Source organism: Mastomys coucha, unplaced genomic scaffold, assembly GCF_008632895.1.
Source record: "Mastomys coucha isolate ucsf_1 unplaced genomic scaffold, UCSF_Mcou_1 pScaffold22, whole genome shotgun sequence".
NCBI lineage: Eukaryota > Metazoa > Chordata > Mammalia > Rodentia > Muridae > Mastomys > Mastomys coucha.
In genome coordinates this window covers 248,721,350-248,744,803 of record NW_022196905.1, presented here as the reverse complement: position 1 = coordinate 248,744,803, position 23,454 = coordinate 248,721,350, and the positions used below count along the sequence as shown (strand labels likewise).

At 43.5% G+C, this 23,454-nt stretch overlaps 1 protein-coding gene across 5 annotated transcripts in view; it reads right to left on the bottom strand.

The window, feature by feature from the left end:
• Nucleotides 1-23,454, bottom strand: part of Hydin (HYDIN axonemal central pair apparatus protein) — a 421,354-nt gene that overhangs the window by 45,786 nt on the left and 352,114 nt on the right. For 4 of the 5 annotated variants that reach the window (XM_031341421.1, XM_031341424.1, XM_031341423.1 and 1 more), the window contains 11 exons: nucleotides 20,191-20,389; nucleotides 18,544-18,643; nucleotides 16,267-16,375; nucleotides 14,739-14,907; nucleotides 12,840-13,075; nucleotides 9,124-9,241; nucleotides 6,243-6,447; nucleotides 4,938-5,173; nucleotides 2,707-2,858; nucleotides 2,409-2,598; nucleotides 29-131 (listed from right to left, as the gene is read on the bottom strand). In XM_031341421.1, the coding sequence (XP_031197281.1) occupies nucleotides 29-131; nucleotides 2,409-2,598; nucleotides 2,707-2,858; nucleotides 4,938-5,173; nucleotides 6,243-6,447; nucleotides 9,124-9,241; nucleotides 12,840-13,075; nucleotides 14,739-14,907; nucleotides 16,267-16,375; nucleotides 18,544-18,643; nucleotides 20,191-20,389 (1,817 nt within the window). Of the gene's footprint in view, nucleotides 1-28; nucleotides 132-2,408; nucleotides 2,599-2,706; nucleotides 2,859-4,937; nucleotides 5,174-6,242; nucleotides 6,448-9,123; nucleotides 9,242-12,839; nucleotides 13,076-13,472; nucleotides 13,577-14,738; nucleotides 14,908-16,266; nucleotides 16,376-18,543; nucleotides 18,644-20,190; nucleotides 20,390-23,454 lie in introns of those variants that run through there. The other variant, XM_031341425.1, reaches the window with a different exon arrangement.

The following is a 23,454-nucleotide window of genomic DNA, read 5'->3' as shown; positions in this document are numbered from 1 at the left end:
TACTGAGGCACCTGCTCTCTCCACTCACCTTTCTCATTCGGTTTGTTTTCCTCTATGATGTAGATGTAGGAGGTGGTGGGTCTCCCTTTCAGAGAGAAGACTCCTAGTTGGTCCCGCAGGTCCACATGCAGCTGGAAGGAAGAAAGTAGGGTTGAGTTTACAGGCTGCTCAAGAATTTGACTCTGGGTTGCGATATTGTGCTGTATTTTGGGTGCCAAGAGTCTTCAAAGTCATTATATGTAATATTCACTTTTTTTTTTTTTGATTTTTCGAGACAGGGTTTCTCTGTGTAGCCTTGGCTGTCCTAGAACTCACTCTGTAGACCAGGCTGGCCTCGAACTCAGAAATCCACCTGCCTCTGCCTCCCAAGTGCTGGGATTAAAGGCGTGCGCCACCACTGCCCGACAATAGTATTCACTTTTTATTTTCTCCATTTTTCGCCTGGATACATGTGAATGGTATGTGTGTGTTCTTGTGTGTGTATGTGCACATGCATGTGGAGGCCTGACGTTGACAGTGTGCCTTCCTCAATAGTTCTTCTCTTTATATATAAACAGGGTTTCTTGCTGAACCTGGAGCTCACTGATTCAGACTTGTCTAGCTAGTCTCTAATAGGGACTGGGAGTTCTCCATCTCTACCTGTTGAGTCCTGGGATTGCAGGTGACTGCTACCTCCTGTCCTGCTTTTACATGGACTTTGGAGGTCTGTACTTTGTATTTCAAACATGTGTGTTAAGACCTTTCCCCACTGAATCATATCTCTAGCTCATGGTTTTGAGAGACTTAAGTGATATATGTAGTAAACATTAGACCTGGATAGAAAAATGAGCATTTGGTTAGGAACCATTCTTAGTATCTGAGTTAGGAGCTGGAAGCCTACAGGTGACCTTCTGAACTACACAGTTTGACAGTGTCAAAGGGGGTTGCTAATGCTTCTGTTACACAGAGAGGCAGTGAAATGAGAATGAATACCTATAGTTCTGTGAAGCATTGCACAGCTATGACTTCCGGGAAGCCAGCATTTCCTAGGTGCTGGGCATTAGCTGGAGTCATGATAAATATCCTAGCCAGAAGACGGGAACAGCAACTGTGACCAGCTGACTCTGACCTACTGGGAAGCAGGCAGGGCTAAAGCCAGACACTCCATTTTAGGTGTGAGAAATCTGACAGTTTTAGAAAGTAGCATTACTGACTATAAAGAATAAAAGATAAGGAGAAGGGAGATCCAGAGCCACTGCACTGCAACCAGAGATTACGTATTTAGATATAACCATAATGGGAAACTAAATGGAGTGATACCAAGATCGCCCAGTAGGTTAAGACGCTTGCTATTCAGCCTAGCAACCTGAGTTCGATCCCAGGGACCCACAGGGTGAAAGGAGAGAACTGACTCCAGTGCTTATCCTCTGGCTTCCACATTCTCATGTAGGCACACATACACACGAAACAATAAATAAATGTCAAAAAGAGAAACTAGAGAGAGGAACTTATTAATATTTTAGGAATGTTGAGATAGAAGTCTAAATGATGGATAGGAATCCCAAATGTTACCCCTGGTGGACAGTTATTTTGAAACCATGAATTCTCCCCAAGACAACTCATAGTTTTTAATTTTGATTCTAATGAGATTAAAACTTTTTTGGGTGTATTTTTCTGTGTGTATGTGGGTGTTTGCCTACATGTATGTCTGAGCATCATATGTGTGCTTAATGCTTCCTGAGTCTAGAAAGTATGCTGGATCCCCTGGAACTGCAGTTACAGATGGTTTTGAGGCACGATGTGGGTTCTGGGAACCAAATCCAGGTCCTCGGCAAGAGTAGCCAGTGCTCCTAACTTTTGAGCCATCTCTGCAGCTCCTTCCAATGAGATTTTAAACAAAACTTTAAAAAAGGATCCTTAAGCTCATATATAAGCTGAATATGCAAAAATTCTTAAGGAAAGTTAAAAACAATCAAGGCAGGTAGTAGGTGGCAGGACCTCACTGAACTATATAAGAAGACAGTGGTTTTTAATCTGTGGGTTGTGATCCATTTCACAGGGGTTGCCTAAGACTGTGGGAAAACAGAGATATTTACATTATGATTCACAACAGTACAGTTGTGAAGTGGCAACAAAAATAATTTTATGGCTGGGAGGGCAGTCACCACAACATGAGGAACTGTGTTAAGGGGTTGCAGTGTTAGGAGGGTTGAGAACCACTGCTGTGGAGACATTTATGAAGTCACCATGATAAAAACCATGCAAGGTTGTGCCACTGTAATGTTCCTTATCACCATGGGCCTAAAACGGACAGAAGCAAAGTCTGTGGTCCTGAAACCTCAGAAACTGTGTGTGAGGCAGAACTAAGGCAGTGTGGTCTGACCGGCATGTCATCCCAGGTAACCCTCCATGTCACCCTCAGCTGATACCTGGGCGGGGATGGTGCCGTTGTTCTTAAGGATGAGAGGCAGTTTCTCTGATTGGCCAAGCAGAAGCCTCTTAAACAGGAGCAAGGGGTTTCCGTGTTGGTTATATAGAGTTGGCCGGATGACAGTCACCCGAGGGAGGTTCCCCTCACCAATAATATCAAACACAAGACCTCTGCTCCTTGCCAGGTTGCTGCAGGGGACAGGAAGAACAAGCAAGGTGACTGAAACCGACCAGGGCGGGACACTTTCCTACACAGCATGTACACTCTCGTTCTGCCACAGGAGGAGGAGGAGGTACCTGGGCAGGCCATCCAAAGTGGCCTCGAAGATGCACTGGTAGGTCTGCATCGTTTGCGGTGTGAACAGCACTGTGACGAAGGCATGTGAGCGGCTCCCAATGCACATCTTGCTAGGTTCCACGTCAAAGATGTCAGTGATGCGGTTGGCCACCTGTGAAGGGAGATGGGGTTGGGTACTTTGCACTTCTGCTGGGGCTCACTGCTAATCTTTCTGCCATGTTGTGAACTCTCCTTTCTCTAAGATTGTGCTAAACAAGCTCGATTACCTCCAGAGTCATGGGCTCTGGATAGAGTGGCCCAGAGTCTGAGGACTTACCCCTAGGCAACATCTGGCTGTACTTGGCTAGACCATGAACTCTGACTCAAATAGACAAACCAAACCAGTCAGCCAAATGTTCTCACTACCGCCTTATATTGTGCCTACCCAACTAAATTAATATAATTAATGTGGATCTGAGCTGGAAGCTGGCTGAGCTGCTGGTGTTCTGATATGTTTTGATGTGGGTTGGAGGTTCCTGACTCACTGCTGAGATCCCTGCATCATCTGAGCTAAACCGAAGGAGTTTCTGTTCCTTGTAACTCCAAGCACCATGTCTAGAATACCTTCCTTTAGCACTTGGCTTGTTACTATCCAATGAGTGGTTTTGAACCGCATCGACTCCCAGCATAGCTTTGAAAGAGCTTTTTCTTTCTTATGAGGACAAGGAAGGACACAACACAAGCGACCCCTTCTCATTCTTTAGCCAAAGGGCAGTTAAAGATTTTATTGCTTTCCCCTAGGGATTCCCTTTAAGTCTCAAACTGGAGAGGAAAATGTTGGATGTCCCCAAGTCTACTGTCATAAAATTTTTCTCTTTTAGAAGCCAGGTTTTGGGCTGGAGTGACGGTGGCTCAGCTCTTAAGAGCACTCACTGCTGCTCTTCCAGAGGTCCAGAGTTCAATACCCAGCAGCCACATGGTGGTTCATGACCACCTATAAAGGGATCTGATGCCCTCTTCTGGCATGCAGGTGAGATGCAGCAGGGCACTCATACAGAAAATAAATAAATAGAATAAACAGCAAAGACAATGATGACGACGATGACAACAGCAACAAAATTAAAGACAAGCCCCTACAACCCAGGTTTCCCCGCTTTTCAGACTTTTTAGTATAGAATGAGAAACAAACAGCTTCTCAGTCTCTACAATATACTTAGATGCCACCAGTGCTTGAGGGTAGTGACAGGGGATTAGATGGTCTCCTAACTCTCTCAGAAGACAGTCTTCCAGGAATGCATGCAGCCATAGGCTGAGGCCAACCCTGGGGATCTCCTCCACACTCACCAACCATGAGCAGTGTGAGGTCTGGGGCATGAGAACCACGTGGGCACAGACTGCGCATTGTTCTGGTAAAGCTAAGTACTGTTTGAAGCACATACCAGGAATTCGGGCTAGCAGGGACTCTCCCCCCACCCCCACCCATTGAGTCAGCCTTTCTTTGTGCTACCATTGAATGTTTCCCTCTTTCATGAGGAAAATGGCTTTAGTACAATCTGACCCAGAGAGAGAGGAAAGTTTTGAGCTCAACAGACCTCTGAAGTGGGAACTCATTTTTTTAATATGAACCAAGTTTGGCTTTAATCCTAACTCTATATTCTCAGGATGTGGAACAGGGGGGAAAAATTAAGCTTTTCTGAGCCTCGGTTTTCCTAACTGTAAAATAGGGACAACAACCAAGTCTGAAAGAGTCTTGAATTTGAAACAAAACAATAAATAGAAAATCACTAAGCACACTGCTTATCACACAGGAAGGCCTCAGCACACACTCTCTATTCCTCCTCACACCTGTAGTCTGGCACCTTCCACATCTCCTTGACCAGAAGAATGGGAGATTGGAGGCTGATCTCCCTATTGCTCATTATTGGCTTCTCTTCCAGTGCTTGTATTATATCAGTTACACAGTGAGTTCAGACAAATTTGGACAGACAAATGAGTTACCCATTCGTATGTACCAGTTTAGTACAAAGGTATGCACAGGACACACACACACACACACACACACACACACACACACACACACAGTCCGTCCTTGGCCTAAGGGACATATCCTTGTGACCTCACAGAACTTCTAACAGGGCCTGAGAGCCTCATGGTTCCCACCTAGGTATAGGGGTCAACAGCAGGACCTTCCCAGAGCTCCTTCCCTGGCTTTATACCAACAGCAGAGGGCCAGGGCAACAGAACCTCCTACCTTGTTGGAGATGGGCTTGACGATAATGTTGATGTCACAGGAGATCTTTCCCACATTGCTGATCTTGAACCGAGCCTTGGCCTGATGACCCACCAGGACATTGCAGAAGATGAACTTGTTCTCATCCTCCACAAACAGCCCCCCACTCTGTATGGTCTGTAGGATGTGGTACAGGTTGGGGCTGGTACAGATCTGATGTTCCTCAAATATTAAGATGTTGTTGTCTGTCACAAAGGCTAGGGAATGAAGGGAAGAACGTGAAGCTGCCTGGCTGCCAGGACCCTGGCTTCCTGTCATGATAATTTGGATTAAAAACCTTAAAATATTACATCTATCTATCTATCTATCTATCTATCTATCTATCTATCTATCTATCTATCTATCTATCTCTGTGTGCATATGTGTGTGTGAGAGAGAGATAGAGAGACAGACAGACAGACAGAGACAGAGAGTGTGTGTATTCTATGTGGAGTTCATAGGACAACTTTCAGGAGTCTATTCTTTCCCACCATGTGGATTCTGTGGATTGTACTTAGGTTGCTAGGTTTGGTGACAAAAACCTTCTGAACCATCTTGCCAGTCCAAAGATTTGAAAAAGGAGACACACAAGGCTAAGGATACAATTCACTGATACAATACTTGCCTAGCATACAGAAGGCCTTAGGTTATATTCCTTGCATTGAAAATATAAACAAACAATGACAATCAAAAGCAAGCATCATGGAGGACAGATAGGGAAGTCCACACACCAGTATGTAAATGATGGATGGGCCAAAATCTGTTGGCTTCCTCTTTTATGCTACCTCTTCTAGTTGATCCATCTCTACCAGCCTTTTCCTTCCATTGGCAAAGAATGGTGAGAACCAAGAGAGGAGGGAGTTGGCTTATAATGGTTTGAGGCTCTAGGGAGCTTATAGCCAAGCTGGGTTTACCTGAGCTTTGGCTGGGTTAAATGGTCAGTGTGCTCTGTGACTGTGCTGACCACAAGTGGCCCGAGCATGAGCAGACTCGATGCTCCTCAGTCCTGGGCCACATCCCATGCTAGCTCATTCCTCAGAGAGCACCACTCAATGGGGAAATCTAGGAACAGACCCGGGAAGGCTAAGCATTTGGAGAAGCAACTCTCTCCTCCATATGCTAAGGCTTTCAGGACAGATATGGCTGAAGACCCTAGAAGAGGTTCTAAGTTTCCAGATGAAGTTCCCCCCTCCCCCGCCCCGTGTCTGCTGGAAATCTGGAGAGGGATTTTCCTGCAGAGGGAGGGGCTGGAAAATTAAAGGTGTTGGCCAATTGAAGTTGCAGTACCTGGAAGACATGCTTCAGCAAGCAGAGTATAAGGAATGCCAGCAGGATTTTCTCTAGGGTCTCGGTCAGAGATGTCAATGGCCAGAAACTCTTCACACCTCCCCACAGGATCTGCCACACATTCAACGGTGATGGTCTGCTGTCCTCCGGAAGGGATGGAACCAAATCCGGGGTAGACAGTGAACATGCCATGGGTGAAGCGGGCCTGCAGGACAAAGGTGGGAAGGGCAGGGTAGAAGGAAGCAGAATGGGTAACAGATTCGGAGACTTTCCAAAGGAGCCAAGAGATAATGAAATGGGGGAAACAGTGGTGCCTTTGCCCCATTGGTGGTATCTCTCTCCTCTTTGTCTGGAGGCAGAGGCCTGGGATGTTCATGGTGGATAAGTTTTGGTATGTACTTATCTGTACATTCCTTCTGATCAGACATGATGGAACCGAGGGCTCAAGGAAACAGATAATGTCTACATCATGCAATACTTATCCAGATGGGGGATAAGTGGAATGGAATAGTGGTTGAGAGTTGGGGTGAGTAAGACACTAAGTTTGATAATGATAATGCCCCCCCCCAGGCTCATCTATTTGAATAAATGTGTGGTCCTTAGTTGGTAGAACTGTTTGGGGAAAGGATTAGGAGGTGCAGCCTGGTTAGAAGAGGAGTGTCACTGGGGGTGAACCTTATGGTTTTAAAAGCCTACATCAGTCCTGGTCTCACTCTCTGCCTCTGACCTATGGATCGGGATATAAGCTCTCAGCTACTCCTCCAGTGCCATGTCTGCCCGTCTGCCACCACACTTCCTGCTGTAATGATCATGGACTCACCTTTTGGAACTGTAAGCAACCTCTTGCCACCCCCCAATTAAATGTTTTCTTCTATAAGATGACTTGGTCACGGTGTCTCTTCACAGCAATAGAATAGCAACAGACAATCTGGGGTTTGAACTCAATCCCCAAATATATTGTTTGGCCTTTGAAAAATGATTTCTCTGAGTCTTGGTTTATGCACCTACGAATGTTCCTTGCATGATGGATATTGGAGGGTTATATGAGAGAATAGTCATGAGTTATGTACTGTAGCATGCAGTATAGACTGACAGGATTCCTATAGGACACATACTATATAGCATGTAGTGCAGAATTAGTACTAAAATGAAAAGAATGTCATTATAAGAGATGTCCTCACATGTCCCTGCAGACACCAGCTCTCCCCACCCCCCACTAGTATAGTTCTCAAGATAACTGTAGCATATATACTTGGAATGCAATATCCTATGAGAAAGAAAGATTGTCTTGGATAAACCAGTTTCTGTCCTTACATGTCTACATGTTCTGTAGTGCTTTGGCTCAGAGGCCCAAGTTTCTTTTGGGGTGGAAAACCCAGAGTAGAATGAATTCGGGGACTGCAGTGTGAGGTTGGTATGCACATATGAGACTCCGCTGCCTTGGGCAGCTTCTGGGGTCTTAGAGGATGGGACCCAGATATGTTAGCCACTGTTTCTTTGCTGTGTGAGTGATGACTTGCATGCCGTGGGCTGAGAGTGTTGAGTCTCACTGGATCCATACTCTGGCAGCTGGATCTCCTGCTAGATCTAGGAACCTCTTAGCAGGAGCTTGTGAAGGGGCTAGAATATCCTCACCAGTGTGAGGTGTGGTGACTGTGATGTTGGGAAGATGCCTGTCATCCTACCCTGGGACTGACAACCAGTACACAAAACGCCCGTCAGAGCACCACCACACAGATAGCCTATACTCCTGGCTCCTAGGCTCATCTGTACTCTTGACTACCTTCACAAAGCCCCATGATGGCAGGCGATCTGACTTCTGATGTCTTGATGCCTCTGTTGTGCATTCTCGGAATCTAGCACAGGAGGAGCTGGTGTGGGAGAACTTTTAACCAAATTCTGCCGTTCTTGTCCTTGGAGATGAAGTTTTCTTACTTAACCCCCTCCAAATCTCTTTTGATGTGTTCCATAGAACCGCTGCATCAGGGCATGATTTAGCCTGCATGGGTGCTTCTAGGGACTTAACCCAGTTGCTACCTACTGAAAATCTGTCATGTGCTGGGCGCTGTACCCGAGTCCTGGAGGTCCTCAGATAAGTTATCTGGACAGAGAAGGCTTTCTCTCTGGGCATGTTTCCTCTAAAGAAATGATTCTTGATTTAAGGATATCTGAGGAATTAAGGCAGTAGTGACTCAGTGAAAGTTTTAAAGCAGAGGGTGGGGGGTATCCAAATGAAAGGGTTTCATACTTCAGCTCAAAAAGTGAGGACTTCAATATGATTTAACATCCCAGCCACAGAACAGTCAGGTTCTGGGGCTAGAGAGATGACTTGGTGGTTAGGGTCATGGACTGCTCTAGCAAAGGACCTGAGTTTGGCTCTCAGAATCTATGTCAGGTAGTTCACAACTGCCTTGTGGTGGTCTGAATAAAAGTGGCCCTCATAGGCTCATAAGGAATGGCATTATTAGAGGTGTGGCCTTTTTGGAGGAAGTATGCCACTGGAGGTGGGCTTTGAGGTCTCAGAAGCTCAAGCCATGCCTAGTAGCTAACTGTGTCTTCCTGTTGCCTGCTGATCTATATGTAGAACTCTCAGCTACCTCTCCAGCACCGTGTATACCTGCATGAAGATAATGGACCATACCTCTGGAACTGTAAGCCAGCCTCAATTAACTGTTTTCCTTCATAAGTGTTGCTGTGGTTGTCATTTCTCTTCACAGAGATTAAACCCTAATTAAGATATGCCTGTAACTGTAACCCCATGGGACCTGATGCTGTCTCTGGCTTCATCAGTACCTGCACTCATGTGCACAAATCCAAAATACATACAAAATTAAAAAAAAAAGTATAGGAGAAAAGTGTTTGCTTTGTTTCTGTGACTTACTTGGTTTGCTATGTTCACGTCTTTCTGGACTGTGTCTGAGAACTTGGCCCCTTTAGTAGCTCCGGGTTTGTAGAAGCTATCACTTTCTCGGGTTCTTCCATGCCTCATATGGCTGGTCCTGATCAGAGAAGCAAGAGTACAACCTCAGGTTTTGATGAGGACATGAGACACTGCGTGAGGTCCCTTCTGTTAGGATGTGGGGGTAAGAGAGGGCTTTCCTTTGTCTAGGAAGGGATCAGGGTGGCATTGTAACCTTGAACTTATGGAATAATTATTAAGAAAGTGATATCGATAACCATACTTGTGAAGTATAAATCATAAGGATTTTAAAAATTACTTCAAGCAAACTCCATTTGTTAAGGTTTGGTCACCAGAATGATACCACTGGAAGGTTCTTAGTTCACTGATATTCCCTTCAAAGGGATTGGAGGACCTAGCCCCTTTCTCTCCCTTTTCCTTCCTGGTCTGAGAGGAATAGTTTTTCTCTGTTGTATACATTGGTCTTGAAGTACTGCTTCAAACCCAACTGAAGTCATGGTCTGGACTTCTAGAATTAGGAGCCCAGACAACCCTTTTTTCCTTGTGAATTTATTCTTTGAGTTCTTTTGTCACAATGATGGAAAGCTGGCTAACAATACCAACAATAACACCACACACACACACACACACACACACACACACACACACACACACACACACTTTTACCTAGAACTAGAGAGATGGCTCAGTGGTTAAGAGTACCAGCTGTTCTTCCAGAGGACCTGGGTTCAATTTCTAGCACCCACATGGCAGCAAATTGTCTGTAACTCCAGTTCCAGGGACATCCTTACATAGGCAAAATGTCAATGCACATTAAATAAATCTTAAAAAAAAAAAAGTCTTTTAGCTGACTTTATTTTATGTATGAAGTGGTATTTTTTGTCTGCATTATTCATGTTTGTAGTCACGGTTTGAATAAGGGCTAGTGTAAACAGTAACTAGATATAGATTTTGGAAATTTATTTCACTTAGAATCAATGTACCCAATTGTTAGCTTTCCAGAGACTACTGTACCTAGAGTGCGCAACTATTCTTGAGGCACATCAAAAGTATTTTGAAAACCTCGGTGTATTCATTCACTTGTCTGATGACCAGGGCACATCTGAGGTTCAACTCCCTTGTGTGTTTTGCATGAATCAGTGCAAGCTAATGTGAAAAATAATTCAGTAAATAAATCAATTAAGAAATGTCTTTCTTTTTAAAAAAAAACTTTATGTGCACAAGAGTTTGACTTTCATGTATGTATGTGTACAGTGTGTGTGCCTGGTGTCCATGGAAGTCAGGAGGGGTTTTGGAACTGGAATTGAAGTTACATAGAGTTGTGGTCCACCATGTGCGTGCTGAGAACTGAACCCCAGCCCTCTGTTAGAACAGTAAGTGCTCTTAACCACTGAGCCATCTCTCCAGCCTCCAAATGACAATAACTTAAACTACAAAGTAAAATAACCATCATTACAAAGTCGCTCTGAAAGAAATTGTGAGGAGGTTAAAATGAAATTTGGAAGAAAGAAATTTTAGGCAGTTTAATCCCAAATTTCTTAATAAGTTCAAATTTTGCCAGTATAGAAAAATTAGAGCTGAAGGGAAAAAAAAACTATATAAGCCATGTGAGAAGGTCTGTTTTAAAATGCCTAGAAATTAAAAAAAAAAAAAATCAAGCTAGACACATCTTGTGAACTGGTCAAGCCATCTTTAAAATTTGCTTCCAAGGAAAATGACAAACCTATGAGACAGGAGTGCTCAAAAAAATCAGTCGCTTATGGTCTCCTGATGAGAGAAGCCCTTTGAAGAATACAGGATTGCTACTGTAGCTACTGAGGCAGCCATGGTGGCCAGGTGACCTGGTGACCAGGTGACCAGGGGGAGTGGTGCTCGCTGGGCTGACAGTATCACTCTGCTTTCTCTTGCCTGCATCTACCACGTGCCCTTTGCCACCCTCCATAGTGAAACATAGCTTAAGCCTTCCCTTGAGTTAGTTTTCTTCTGTAATCATCCCTTAGTACCCAGAAGTGTGGAAATGTGAGAGGCAGCCTGGTTTCTGGTTGAGCTAGGTTTAAAACCCCGGTGACCCAGCAGGTGGCCATAGCCTACAAGGTGTTTTGCCACGCTCCTAGACACCATGCTCCTAGACACCAAGCTCCTGACATGAGCTGTAGCTCTCCACTCCACAGGTCTGTGGCCATCAGTCATGTAAGGACAATGCCCCAAGCCCCTCCACAGGTAGAGGATGTGATCACAGATCTTGTAGCCTCAAGACAGATCTCCATTTTAATGAGGCACCTAATGGGCTGAAGGGCTTAGTCAATTAAGCTCCCCTTCCCAGACACTCCTTCCTGCAAAAGGTATTTAACCTCAGGCCCGCCTAAGGAAGGGGCGTATGGTTTCACTCATCATAACTCTCTGCCATAACAGTAAATGCTAATAAATGGACTGCCTCTTGTCATCGGGATCCATAGGGAACGAAGGAGCAGGTTTTCCTCTAAAGAGCCTTGTCTAATCTCCCGAAGGAGGCCTCTCTGCGCTCCCAGCCATGGACTCCACCAAGCCAAGGACTCTCTCCGCTGAACAAGCCTAGGACTCTCTCATCCCCAGCTGGAGCTCGCTTCCCTCCTTTCCCCTTCGGCCCTGGGCTAGATCCAGCCTGTGGGGGTGGGAGTGGGCACTCCATTCTCAACTCTTCTGCAGCATCCAACGGCGTCTGGGATGTCCAAGAGTCTGAGAACCATACAGTCTGAGGCCTCTGTGCAGGTCCAGGACCCCTGAGCTGACTCCGCCAGTCCCCAGGGACCTCAGACCATACTCCCCCACTATTGGAGAGGGGTTCAGTGGCTTCTCACAGCCTGATGCCTGCCCAGTGTCAGTGTGGGGTGCTCCTAGTCAAAACTCCCACATCCCGCCTTGGGATTTGAAGACTTGGCCCAAGCCCTGAGAGGACCCAGGACCCCATACCCTTTGACCCACAGGAAGGATGATAGAGAGGACAATGACTTACCAGAAACACCAGGCCAAAATCTTCCATCTTCCCTCCCTTTTCACTTCCTCCTTCTCTCTTTCTCTCTATGTATGTATGTATGTATGTATGTATGTATGTATGTATGTATCTCTATCTATGTATCTATATATCTAAGTATCATCTATGTATGTATCTATCACCCATGTATATCTGTATGTATATCTATGTATCTCTACCTATCTATGTATCCATGTATCTACATATCTATGTTTGTATCTATTATCTATGTATCGATCATCTACCTATCTACATATCCATCCATCCATCCATTTTTGAGAAAGAGTCTCAAGTAGCCAAGGCTGGCCAAGAACTTGCTAGGAGGCCAAGGATGACACAATTCCTCATCCTTCTGCCTCTACTTTCTTAGTACTGGGATTACAGTTATGTACCATTGCACCAATGACACATCCAGAAGACTTTACATTTGGCTTAGTCAAAACCTAGCCTGTGTTTTATGGCAGCTAGAAAATGCCTGAAATTTGATCAGAAAGTGCGCTTCAGGACCAACCCCTACTGGTGATTTCCTGCTTAATTTTTTACAAGACAGTTCTAAATCTGAGGGTCTGCATCATTCATGCAAGAGGATTGGGTGAATTTGGTTGCGTAAAGTATATCACAGCTTTTTGTAGAGTATAAAGCACCAAGTCAATAGAACTTGGCTTACATTTTCTTTTGAAGAATTGGACTCTCCCCCGTCAGCCTGTAGAGGGCATATTTGAAGTCGATTATGCCTTGGTTTTCTATGGTGAAGGTGATGATTTTCTTGGTACCGCAGATCAAAGCCCCAAAATTGATGATGGAGGAGGGGCTGATGGTGAATTTGGAGTACACTGCATTCACAGAAAACTTAATAGGGATGCTGGCAATGATTTCACCTTCTGAGAGAGCTGGCTCAATAATCTAGAAAGGGAAGGTTTGAGAAGATGTTAGCCGGTGGGACAGCCGTAGAAATTCCATTAGTGTCTTCCTGTCTGCTTTCATGACTGATAGCCTCCTCTCAGGTATGCCTGACCTTTGACCCCCTAGGACACACGCAGCCAAGGAGAGTTACAAGTTTGCCTCAACATAAAATTATAAGTTTACTTAAAACATGAAATTAAAAAAAAACCCTTTAAATATATTCTTTGAGAATGTCCTACAAGCCTACAATTCATTTCAACACATTTGTGTACTGCTTCCTCCAAGTCTAGCCCAGCCTCCACTCTCACTTCCACTTCCCAACTTCATGTTCTCTCTCTGTTTTAAATAACCCTTTGGTTTCAATCAATGCTCTCCACATACCGGTGGGTCAACCTACCAGAAGTCAAACCTGAACGGAAACTGACGCTCCCTCCCTTAGAAGCCATCAACTGTCCATGGGTCCCTGGTTAGGGGTGGAGCTTGTGTGTCTCTCCCTGCTCCCTGTGGAATGTTGATTGGTTTGATTTTATGCAGGTGGCCACAGCTGCTGTAGTTTGTAAGGAACTGAATAGAGAGGTCTCAGAGGAAGAAACAGATGCCTAAGAAATAGTTTTAAAAGTGTTTAAGATCTTTAGCTCCCAGGGAAATTCAAATGAAAAGTACTTTGAGATTTCATCTTGCCTTAGCCAGAATGGCTTAGATCGAGAAAATGAAACAAAACACAAAATAAAAAACAAAAACCCCAAAGAACAAGTGACAGCAAATACTGGTAGAGATGTAGGGAGGGAGGAGCCCTCGTTGCTGTTGGTGGGAGTGCATACTGGTATAGCCACTATGGAAATGACTAAGGTGGTTCCTCAAAAAGCTGGAAATAGATCTAACATCTGATTCAGCTGTACCCCTCATGGCCATGTGCTCAGTGGACTCCCTGTCTACTACAGAGATCCATGCTCATCCATGTTCACAGCTGCTCTATTCACAATAGCTGGGAAACCGAACAGCCTACATGCCCTTCAACTGACAAACAGATAAGGAAAACATGGTACATAGCACACATTGGGATTTTATTCTGCTATGAAGAAACAAAAAAGCTGCAAAAGGGCTGGAGAAAATCACACTGAGTAAGTCAGAGCAGGTCTAGAAGGACAAATGCCACATATTCTCCCTATGGGTACTTTTGTGATTTTATTTTGCAGCCTGTATAGGTCCTTGGGTGTGAGCTTTATAGAGGATAGTGTCTTGTTGCAGTGTCCAAGACTGGACATCTATTCACTGTCTTCTTGACTGCATCCATGATGGAGAAAAAGAGAGTAAGAGAATATTTATTCCACTCTCCATCTTACTGAATAAATAAAAACAGTAATGGGCGCCAACACTGAGATTATTTTCTACTAGTTACATGTTGACATGTAGGAACCATGGCTGCTGCTTTTACTTGATGGTGGAACACAGGTCCCTTGGTTCTTATGCTCTCCAAAGCCTTTTCCCTTTTTCTATATCTGGTGATTCTGCACATCTCTGTCCTGACCAACCTGTGCTGGTTAGTTAGGACTGAACTCTGGTGCAGTTTCTTTGGTTACCACCAAATCTATCCCCCCTTCATTCCTCATTTTTTTTTCCCATCAGAACGCCATGGAGTCAGCAGTCCTCTGAGCTCTCTCACCTGGCAGCGCAGGATGGGCTGGCTCTCGATCTTCACTTCCTTTCTTGCTCGGAAGAATATCTGGACAGTTGTGGGCTTATCTACTGCAGTCAGTGTCCCCCTTTTGGGTTGGATTGAGATCATGGAACTTAAGTTTGTTGGCAAAACTCCTAAGGAGTCCACAGTGAAGCTGGGAGACAGGGAGAAAGAATCAACTGAAACAATTATCCAGGGATCCCATGAAGTCTGAGAGAACAGTTTGATCTGTTGAGGGCCTGCCTGTCTCTGGATCTTTGTAATTATCATACCAAGCAAGATCCACTATGCTTTTTTTCCTGTGTATGTATGTGCATGCATGTGTACATTCTTATATGTATGAATACATATAATATATATATATATATATATATATATAAAATCTGTGGAGGTAAATACCAGGGGTCATTCCTGAGCTGTTATCCATCTTTCTTTCTTTTTTCTTTTAGATAGGGCCTCTCAAATTTACTATGTAGCCAGGGATTGCTCTGAACTTCTGCTTCTACATAATGAGGTATGTACTACTACATGGTACTGAAGATCAAACTATAGACATACCAGGCAAGCACTTTATCAACTGAGCTACATTCCTGGCCCCAGGCTTTTATTTGTTTGTTTGTTTTCTACGTGTATAGTATATGTGCATGGAGATATGCATGTGTGTGTGTGCATGTGCTGTGTGCTTGAGCACTTGAGGCTGGAGGTCAATTATGGGTGTCTTCCTTGATTGCTCCCCCACCTTTTCAGACTGGGTCTATTAGTGATACCAGTGCTTACCAAGTAGGCTAGCCTGGCTGGCCAGAGTGCTTCAGAAATAACCCTCCCGTGCCAGGGTTATGGATGCCTGGATTTTAATGTGAGTGCTAGGGATCTAAACTCAGGTCCTCACACAAACACAGCAGACACTTTACTCATGCTACAAGCTTCTGGTTTCCTTTTTAAAAAAATTTCTCAGACATCCTCTTGTAGGGAGTGGTTTTGATGCTTTGATCAGGAATCTGGATGTGAACAGGTCCTGTTCCCCAACTGGTTCTTGACTGATCAATAAAGATGCTAGTGGCCAACGAGAGGGGTGGAATAGGCGGGACTTCTAGTTTTCCTGCAGGCAGCCTAGCAGACTGGCTAGGAAAGGAGAGGAAAGACTTGCTTTGGAGGGAGAAAGAGCCATCAGCCATGTGAGATCTTGGGTGGAGTGGCCCTGGGGTAGCAAGCAGGAGATTAGAGATCAACTAAAGCTGAGGGCAGATTTAGGGTGCTGAGCTGGGAGTGAAAAGAAGAGTATGATAGTCGAGGAAGGCTTAGAAGAGTCTGACCATTAAGCTACAACATAACAAAAATAAGCTATGTATGTGTATGTCTTTCATCTTCAGATCTGAGGTGGGGCAGTCCACCTGGAGCTTAAATCGGGGAGACAGAAGCTACATGTTTCATCCTTTTCACAAGTGCATGGGGACAGTTAGCACACATGCACATATGCACACATGCATGCAGCATCCCATGGGGTTCAGGTTACCTGAATATGATCTCATATTTTCCACGGTTCTTCAGTTGAAGGGGCTGCTTTACCTCCTCCATGATCCTCAGAGTCCCAAAGTCCAGACCTCCTTCAGCTCCTGTAGAGGCTAGGGCATGGGGTAGGGGTGAGTGGGTAGGGGAGCCAGAGCAGGGTCTCCCCTCTGAAGTTTACAGGGCAAATCATTCCACAATGATGATTTTAGGAAACTTTTTTTCTGGAAACTCTTTTGACTAAGCCTCAGCAGATAAACAATAAAAGCCTTCCAGTACATCTGAACATCTCCCTTGAGATTCCACCCCAAGGGACTACTGCTTCATGACTATTGTTAGCTAAATTCTCTAGGATATTTATTTATTTAGAGTTGATTATTCTTATTGTTCTTATTATTATTTCTAATTATGTGTATATATGTGCATCTTTGTGTGTATGTATATGCAAATGAGTGCAGAGGCCAGAGGAGTGGGATTTTTCTGGGGCTAGAATGACAGGTAGTTGTAAGAGGACTGATATAGGGACTCGGAATCAAACAAACTTAGATCCTCTGGAAGACCAGTGTGTGTGTGTGTGTATGTGTGTTTTTGTGTTTGTTTGTTTGTTTTTTAATATGTTTTCTCTGTGTATCCCTGACTGTCTTGGAATTCACTTTGTAGCTCAGGCTGGCCTCCAACACACAGAGTTGGCTGGCCAACTCACAGAGATCTGTCTGCCTGTGCCTCCTGAGTGCTGGGATTAAAGGTATGCTCCATCGCTGCCTGACTGTGGGTGGGTACTTAACTGAGGAACCATCTCTCCAGCTCTCTAAGATCTTTTTAAAAGGGTCTATTTATTTTTATTTCACATGTCTGCATATATATACACATACACAGTAGACCCCTCAGAGGCCAGAAAGGGCATTGGATCCCCTGGGACTGGAGTTATAGACAGCTGTGAGCTTCCAGGTAGGTGCTGGGAACCAAACCCTGGGCTCTCTGAAAGTTAGTAAGCATCATTAATTAACTGCTAAGCCAAAATTTAAAAACTCTACTGAGTTACACTAAAAAGATTTAACTTTGTGTTGTTTTACTTAGTGTCTCAAGATAAGCATTCCCTCAGTTTTTAAAAACTCTTCATAAATGCAATCTTAGTTACTAAAATACAGCTATTCTGTGATAAACAGAACCACAATAACATTATTTTATTTTTGATAGGCACTTCTTATCACAATGCTGTCTGTACATTAGGGCAATGGTATCTGACTAACATGTAGCTCTAATAATCTTGCTGAGGAAGAGGCCTGTCAGGGAGGGAAGAGTAAGATGCTTAGCAGGGTATACACAATTCGTGTGTTATGGCAGCATGCTAGATAGAATGTCTCAGGACACACATTCTAATTCCTGGGATCTGTGAATACATGGCAAAGGGGACTTAAGGTATTGGATGGACTTGAGATGGATGATCAGCTGCCATTAAATATGAAGGTTGACATGGGTCACCCTGGAGGCCCAGTGTAACCACAAGGGTCCTCATAAAAGTAGAAGGGGATAGCAGAAGTGGGAGAACCATGGAGAGGGCAACATGGCAACATGGTAGGGATATTGCTGGCTTCAAAGATTTAGGAAGGGGATACAAACCAAGGAATGTGGATGGTCTCTTAGAGGCTGCAAAGCCTTTAGGAAGAATGCTTATCTGTCAGCCCTTTGATATCCACCTAGTTAGACCTTGTAAGACCTGCTTTGAACTGACCTCAGGGCTATAATACATTGTGGGGTTTTTCTTTTTCTTTGATTCCCTCCCTCCCTCCCTTCCTCCCTCCCTCCCTCCCTCCCTCCCTCCCTCCCTCCCTTCTCCCTCCTATCTTCCCCATCTACTCCCCCTCTCTCTTTCTCTCTCTCCCTTCCTTCCTTCCCTTTCTTTCTGAGACAGGGTTTTTCATTAGGTAATCCAGGCTGACCTTGAACTCACTGAGAACCTCAGCTTCTTTAGTACAGTTTGTATTAGGTCAGGAGGTTTGTGGCAGTCTGTTATAATAGTGATAGAAAACTAACAAAGGCAGGAAGATAAGCCTTGACTGCAAGCTTCTCAAAGAGGAGCCCTGAAGGTTTCATCCTGATGACAACCTCTTGTTATTCTCCACTGAGGAGATGGTGCTTTGTGGTGATGTCACCAACATCACTCTAGGCTTGCACTCCTATTGCCGAGATTGTTCCTTCCCCCACCAGCTCCACTGTCCCTCCACCCAGAACTCTGGTATACAAACAAAGACAACATATAAACACTTTCCTGGGTTCAACGCACCTTTGGGGAAGGTGATGTCCAAAGCAATATCATACGATTCTGCAAAGATCAAGATGTTTTCGATCTGAACGACACCAACAAGATTATCTGCATCTAAAACCTGTCAGGGAAAGTCCTTCAGTGAAAGCCCAAACCTACAAAGTGTCTGGAGTCTGAAATGTGTAACATGCAGTGGGGACTGGGCAGCAGATATGACAGGGAAATGTTTTAGAGAACTTTACTGTCAAATTTTTCTAGTCTTACATTGTAAGTCACTTTGCTCCACTTGTTTTAGAAATTGAAACTATTCTTTGTGACTCAAGCTAAAGAAAAGGGGCCAAGGTTTTTGTTTTTTAAAGTAAAATACATGCTAGGTATTTCTATTTTGGAAATTCACAGTCTTTTAGATGTGTGATCATGATGACCTTCAGGCCTGGTCTCTAGTAGTTCACTGAGTCTGTTGCTAGCATTGTTGAAGATCCTTCCTCATTGCCCCAAGCAGTCACTGAGCTGGTGCCAGCTGGCAGACCAGTCTAATTCTATCTAGTTGGCTGTTGACCTTGAATACAAACCATGAGCTGATTAAAGAGTCCATCAGTCAGGGCAAGAGCTCAGGGGCAACCCAATACTCTGGCATCTAGGTGGAGACCTCTGCCATCTTGTTGAAGACTCCAGTTGAAAAACAATGTCACCTGTTTGCATTCCATGTGGTTTGGAGTGCCAGGGGTAGGGAATTAATAGCTGTCACTAAACTTAAGATTAAAAAAAAAAGTGTATGCTGGTGGGTATGTGCATGTGACTGCAGATGCCCACAGAGGCCAGAAGAGGGTGCTGTGCCCCTGGAGCTGGAGTTACAGGCTATTATAAGCCACCCAACATCGGTGCTATGGACTGAACTTTGTACCACCATAAGAGCAGCAAGTGTTCCTAACCACCAAGTATCTCTTTAGCCCCCCAAATCAAGTATTAATTCAGAATTTCTATCTCTTCTTTTAACAGGCATTTGTCAATATAGTTGGATCTGTGGGTAGAGAACTCATAAGTATAGAGGACTTCCTGTGTCCCTCTGAAATATTACAGGAGAAGACAGACAGAGGAAAGCCTTTGGAGGGTGAAGACAAAGGTTGGAGGGATGCAGGCGCGAGCCAAGGCACACACTCATAGGCCCTAGAAACTAGAAGAGACAAGAAAAGATTCTTTCCTGGGGTCTTCAGAGGGAGTGCAGTCCTGTTATCTTGATTTTAGCTTTGTAGTCTTCAGAATTATGAGAGAGGAAAGGTCTGTTGTTTTGAGTCACCCAGTCTGAGGTGATTTTGTCATAGTGGCCTAAGAAACTAGTATAGATGGTGACTGAGTCTGTAGAGATCCTGCTTGACAGAGTTCCCACACAAAAGTTAGCAAATGGAATGACAGGAGAAAGGAGTGGGGCTCAAGAAGATGCTGAATGGTTACTATCTTAGTAAGAGATCAGCTTGGAGTCATACTGCTTTTATCGAGCTTGAGTTTTGTGTAGAGTAAGAAAGATATCATGGGCTGGAGATAGGAAACAGATCAGATGAGGAATTTAATAAGGATCTCTCTCTCTCTCTCTCTCTCTGTGTGTGTGTGTGTGTGTGTCTTGTGCATGCATATTTTGAAAATCAAATCTGCGGGGATGGTATGTCTCACCTCAATCCGAATGGCCTTCTTGATGTTGACAGGTTTGGAGGGCTGGAAGTGCACTTGCAGCCCAAACTCTCCCTTGGGTAGTATGATGCCCTGCGTCATAGACACAGTGAAGTCCTCCCCTAGGTGTTCCATGCTGGAGATCCGCCAGGCCACAGGAAGAGATGTGACATTGCGGAGAACTACTGACTTGGTTTCTTTTCTGCAGAAACCAAAAGAAATTTGATCAAGTTCAAAGAATTTTTCAAATGTCAGTTTCTCTGTTTTTCTTTTCACTAAAATTATATAATGGGGAGAAGAATCAATAACTATTACTTTAGTTTTTTGAGACTGACTCTCATGTAGTCTGTGACTTGCTATGCAGACCAGGCTGGCCTTGAACTCACAGAGATCTGCCTGCCTTGGCCTCAGCAGGGTGTGCACCATCACTCTTGGCCCCACAGTTTCACTTTTGAGGGTGGTCATGTAAAAACATTCCTACCCTCTCCTTGCCTTGTCTTATTTAAGCTGCTTAGCTCATGAGCAATGGGCAGATTTCTGTGATTTTAATTTTTTTTCCATGAACAAGCTATGTCAAATGATCTCAAATTAACAACATTTAAAACTTAGAGAAGAATTGAAGAATCCTCTTTATTCACTTGACTTTGCCTTCTGTGTAGCCACATAATCTCTCTTCCTCATCATTTTCCAGAGCCATTCAAAATGCAACTGCAGATAATTGCACACTGCTAACTTTTAAGTCACTTGGTACACACTTTCTAAGAATGAGAACACCCACTATACTGGGGTTTCCATTGTCATAAAGACTATTATTTGATCTGCAGCCCATGTTCAATCTCTGCCTCTGTTCTGTTGCTACTTGACCTCTCTTTATTTTTCCAGGTCAAGGAATCAACCCACAACCGTGTATTGCATGTAATTGTCATGTCTCTTTGGGAAAAGTCTTCTACTCTTCTTTAGGTTTCTTGGCTTTGAAGTTTTGAAGAGCCAGTTAGTCTGTTGACTCTTGCTTAAGTTGGGTGATCTGATGCTTTTTCGTGCTTAGATCTTTTGGAGGGAAATGGGTTGCAAGCTGTGTTCTTTTCACTGTGTTGGGCCAGGAGATCCCGTTAGTGCTCTTTGTTCTGATGTTGGTGATGCTACTTTTGATGCCTTAGTTAAGGAGAGGATCGCCAGGTCTCTCCAAAGGCACAGGTATGTGCCTTTTTTTCTTTTTTAGATAATACTTTCCGGGGAGATGCTTTGAGAATATACCCTGTTTATTTTATTGTATTGATATAGGGCTTTATATTTTCTCGGACTGTCCTTGAATTCAATATTTAGTTGGGGATGACCTTGGACTCCAGAGCCTTCCATCTCTACCTGTCAGTTACCAGGACTACAGGCTGTATCACCACACCTGGATCAATGCCCTATTCTTAGCCAAACAGTCAGACACTAGTTTCAACATCCACCAATCATTTCCTAACACCATCAATCTTCCTGTGCTTAGTTGGTATTCTGTTATCAAAATAGAATTTCCTTCTTTCATGTGTTTATTCATATACTTATACCAGAGGAGTTATGTTTCTCATTAAATACAGTAGTGGTTCTCAGCCAGGGAATCATGACCCCTTTTGGGGTAGAACAACCTTTTCACATGGGTCACCTAAGACTATTGGGAAACACAGATATTTATGCTATGATTCATAACAGTAGCAAAAGTTATGAAGTAGTGACAAAAATAATTTTATGGTTGGGGGTCACCACAACACGAGGAATTGTATTAAAGGGTTGCAGCATCAGTAAGGTTGAGAATCACTGTTATAGATCATTACATTATAATTATTGCATTATTTTATTTTGACTTTCAAACTGTCTCACATTTAGCTGGTGGGAGGTTGGGTCTTATGACGTTTTTAGGTTCTTTATGGTACAACAAAAAAAAGTTTCCAGCTCATCTGGAATGTTCTTCCTCTACCTGCTTCAGGACCATAGAAATCTTTTCACCAAGGATCCTTGCCATTTATTGGAAAATGATGTTTAGATACCAAGATCTGGAATGGAGTCCCCATTGCTCCTGGCGTACCACTGTTTTCAAACCCTCCTAGATGGCAGGGCTAGGAAATGTGTGCATGTTTCTGTACTTTTCTGTATACTGAAAGCCAGGAGTTGATACTGATACCTAATTCCCTAACTCTAATTTAATAACAAGATACACTTAAAAGTGTGTGTGTGTGTGTGTGTGTGTGTGTGTGTGTAGGTGCATATATGCAATAGCACACTTGTGGTGGTCATAGGACAACTTGTGAGAGTCTTCTCTCTTTCTACCACGTGGGACCTTGTGATCAAACTCAGATTGTTAGGTTTGGTGATAAGAACCTTCATGTGTTGAGCTGTCTTGCAGGCCCATCGGATAACATGTACATCTCCTTTTCTTCAACAATGAGAAATCTGTCTGCAATTTAATTATGCCATGGTTAGAAAATATACTCTAGATGATGTCATTAGGTTGAAATTTAATGAGCCTTGTTTTATGACTTAGTGCTGTATGTTTTTATGTGTGCTTGAAATAAATATGCATTTTGTAGTTTATAGGCACCCAAACAACCCTAAAGAGGATATGGGAAGGAAGATTTAATCTAAAGAGAAGTATAAACACACTCAAGACATCACCTGGAGTAAATGAACAACACTGGACCTGCCAATCAAAAGAAGTCTTGAAGAAACAACAAAGTTAAAAAACTCAGGAATGAATACATATAGCTCAACAATAATTTTTAATATTAGTGGTCCAATTCCCCAATAAAGAGACACAAACTAGCAGATTAGATTAGAAAGCAGTATCCATCTCTTTGTTGTTTTCAAGAAACACACATCATAGTGAAAAAGAGACAGTACCTGAGAATTAAAGACTAGAAAAAGGTATTTCAAGGAGATGAAACAGAAACATGCAGGAATAACTATTCTAATATCTGACAAAACAGACTTCAAATCAAGGGAAGATAACTTCATACTCATTAAAGGTAAAATCCACCAAGAGGGTATATAATTCTGAATGTAATATCCAGCAAACACAACAAGCACACCCAACTTCACAAAAGACCTAAAGCCACAGATTTTTTGAGCAACATAAAAAGACTACCCGTGTTTGTCTTGTTATTTTTTTGTCTTACTGATTTTCTTATTCTTTGTTTCAATTTTTGTGTTTTTTCTTTACTTTTTTTTAACTTTTATTGCATTATGATGAGAAAAGTTACATGGTTTCAATTTATCTGAATTTGTTAA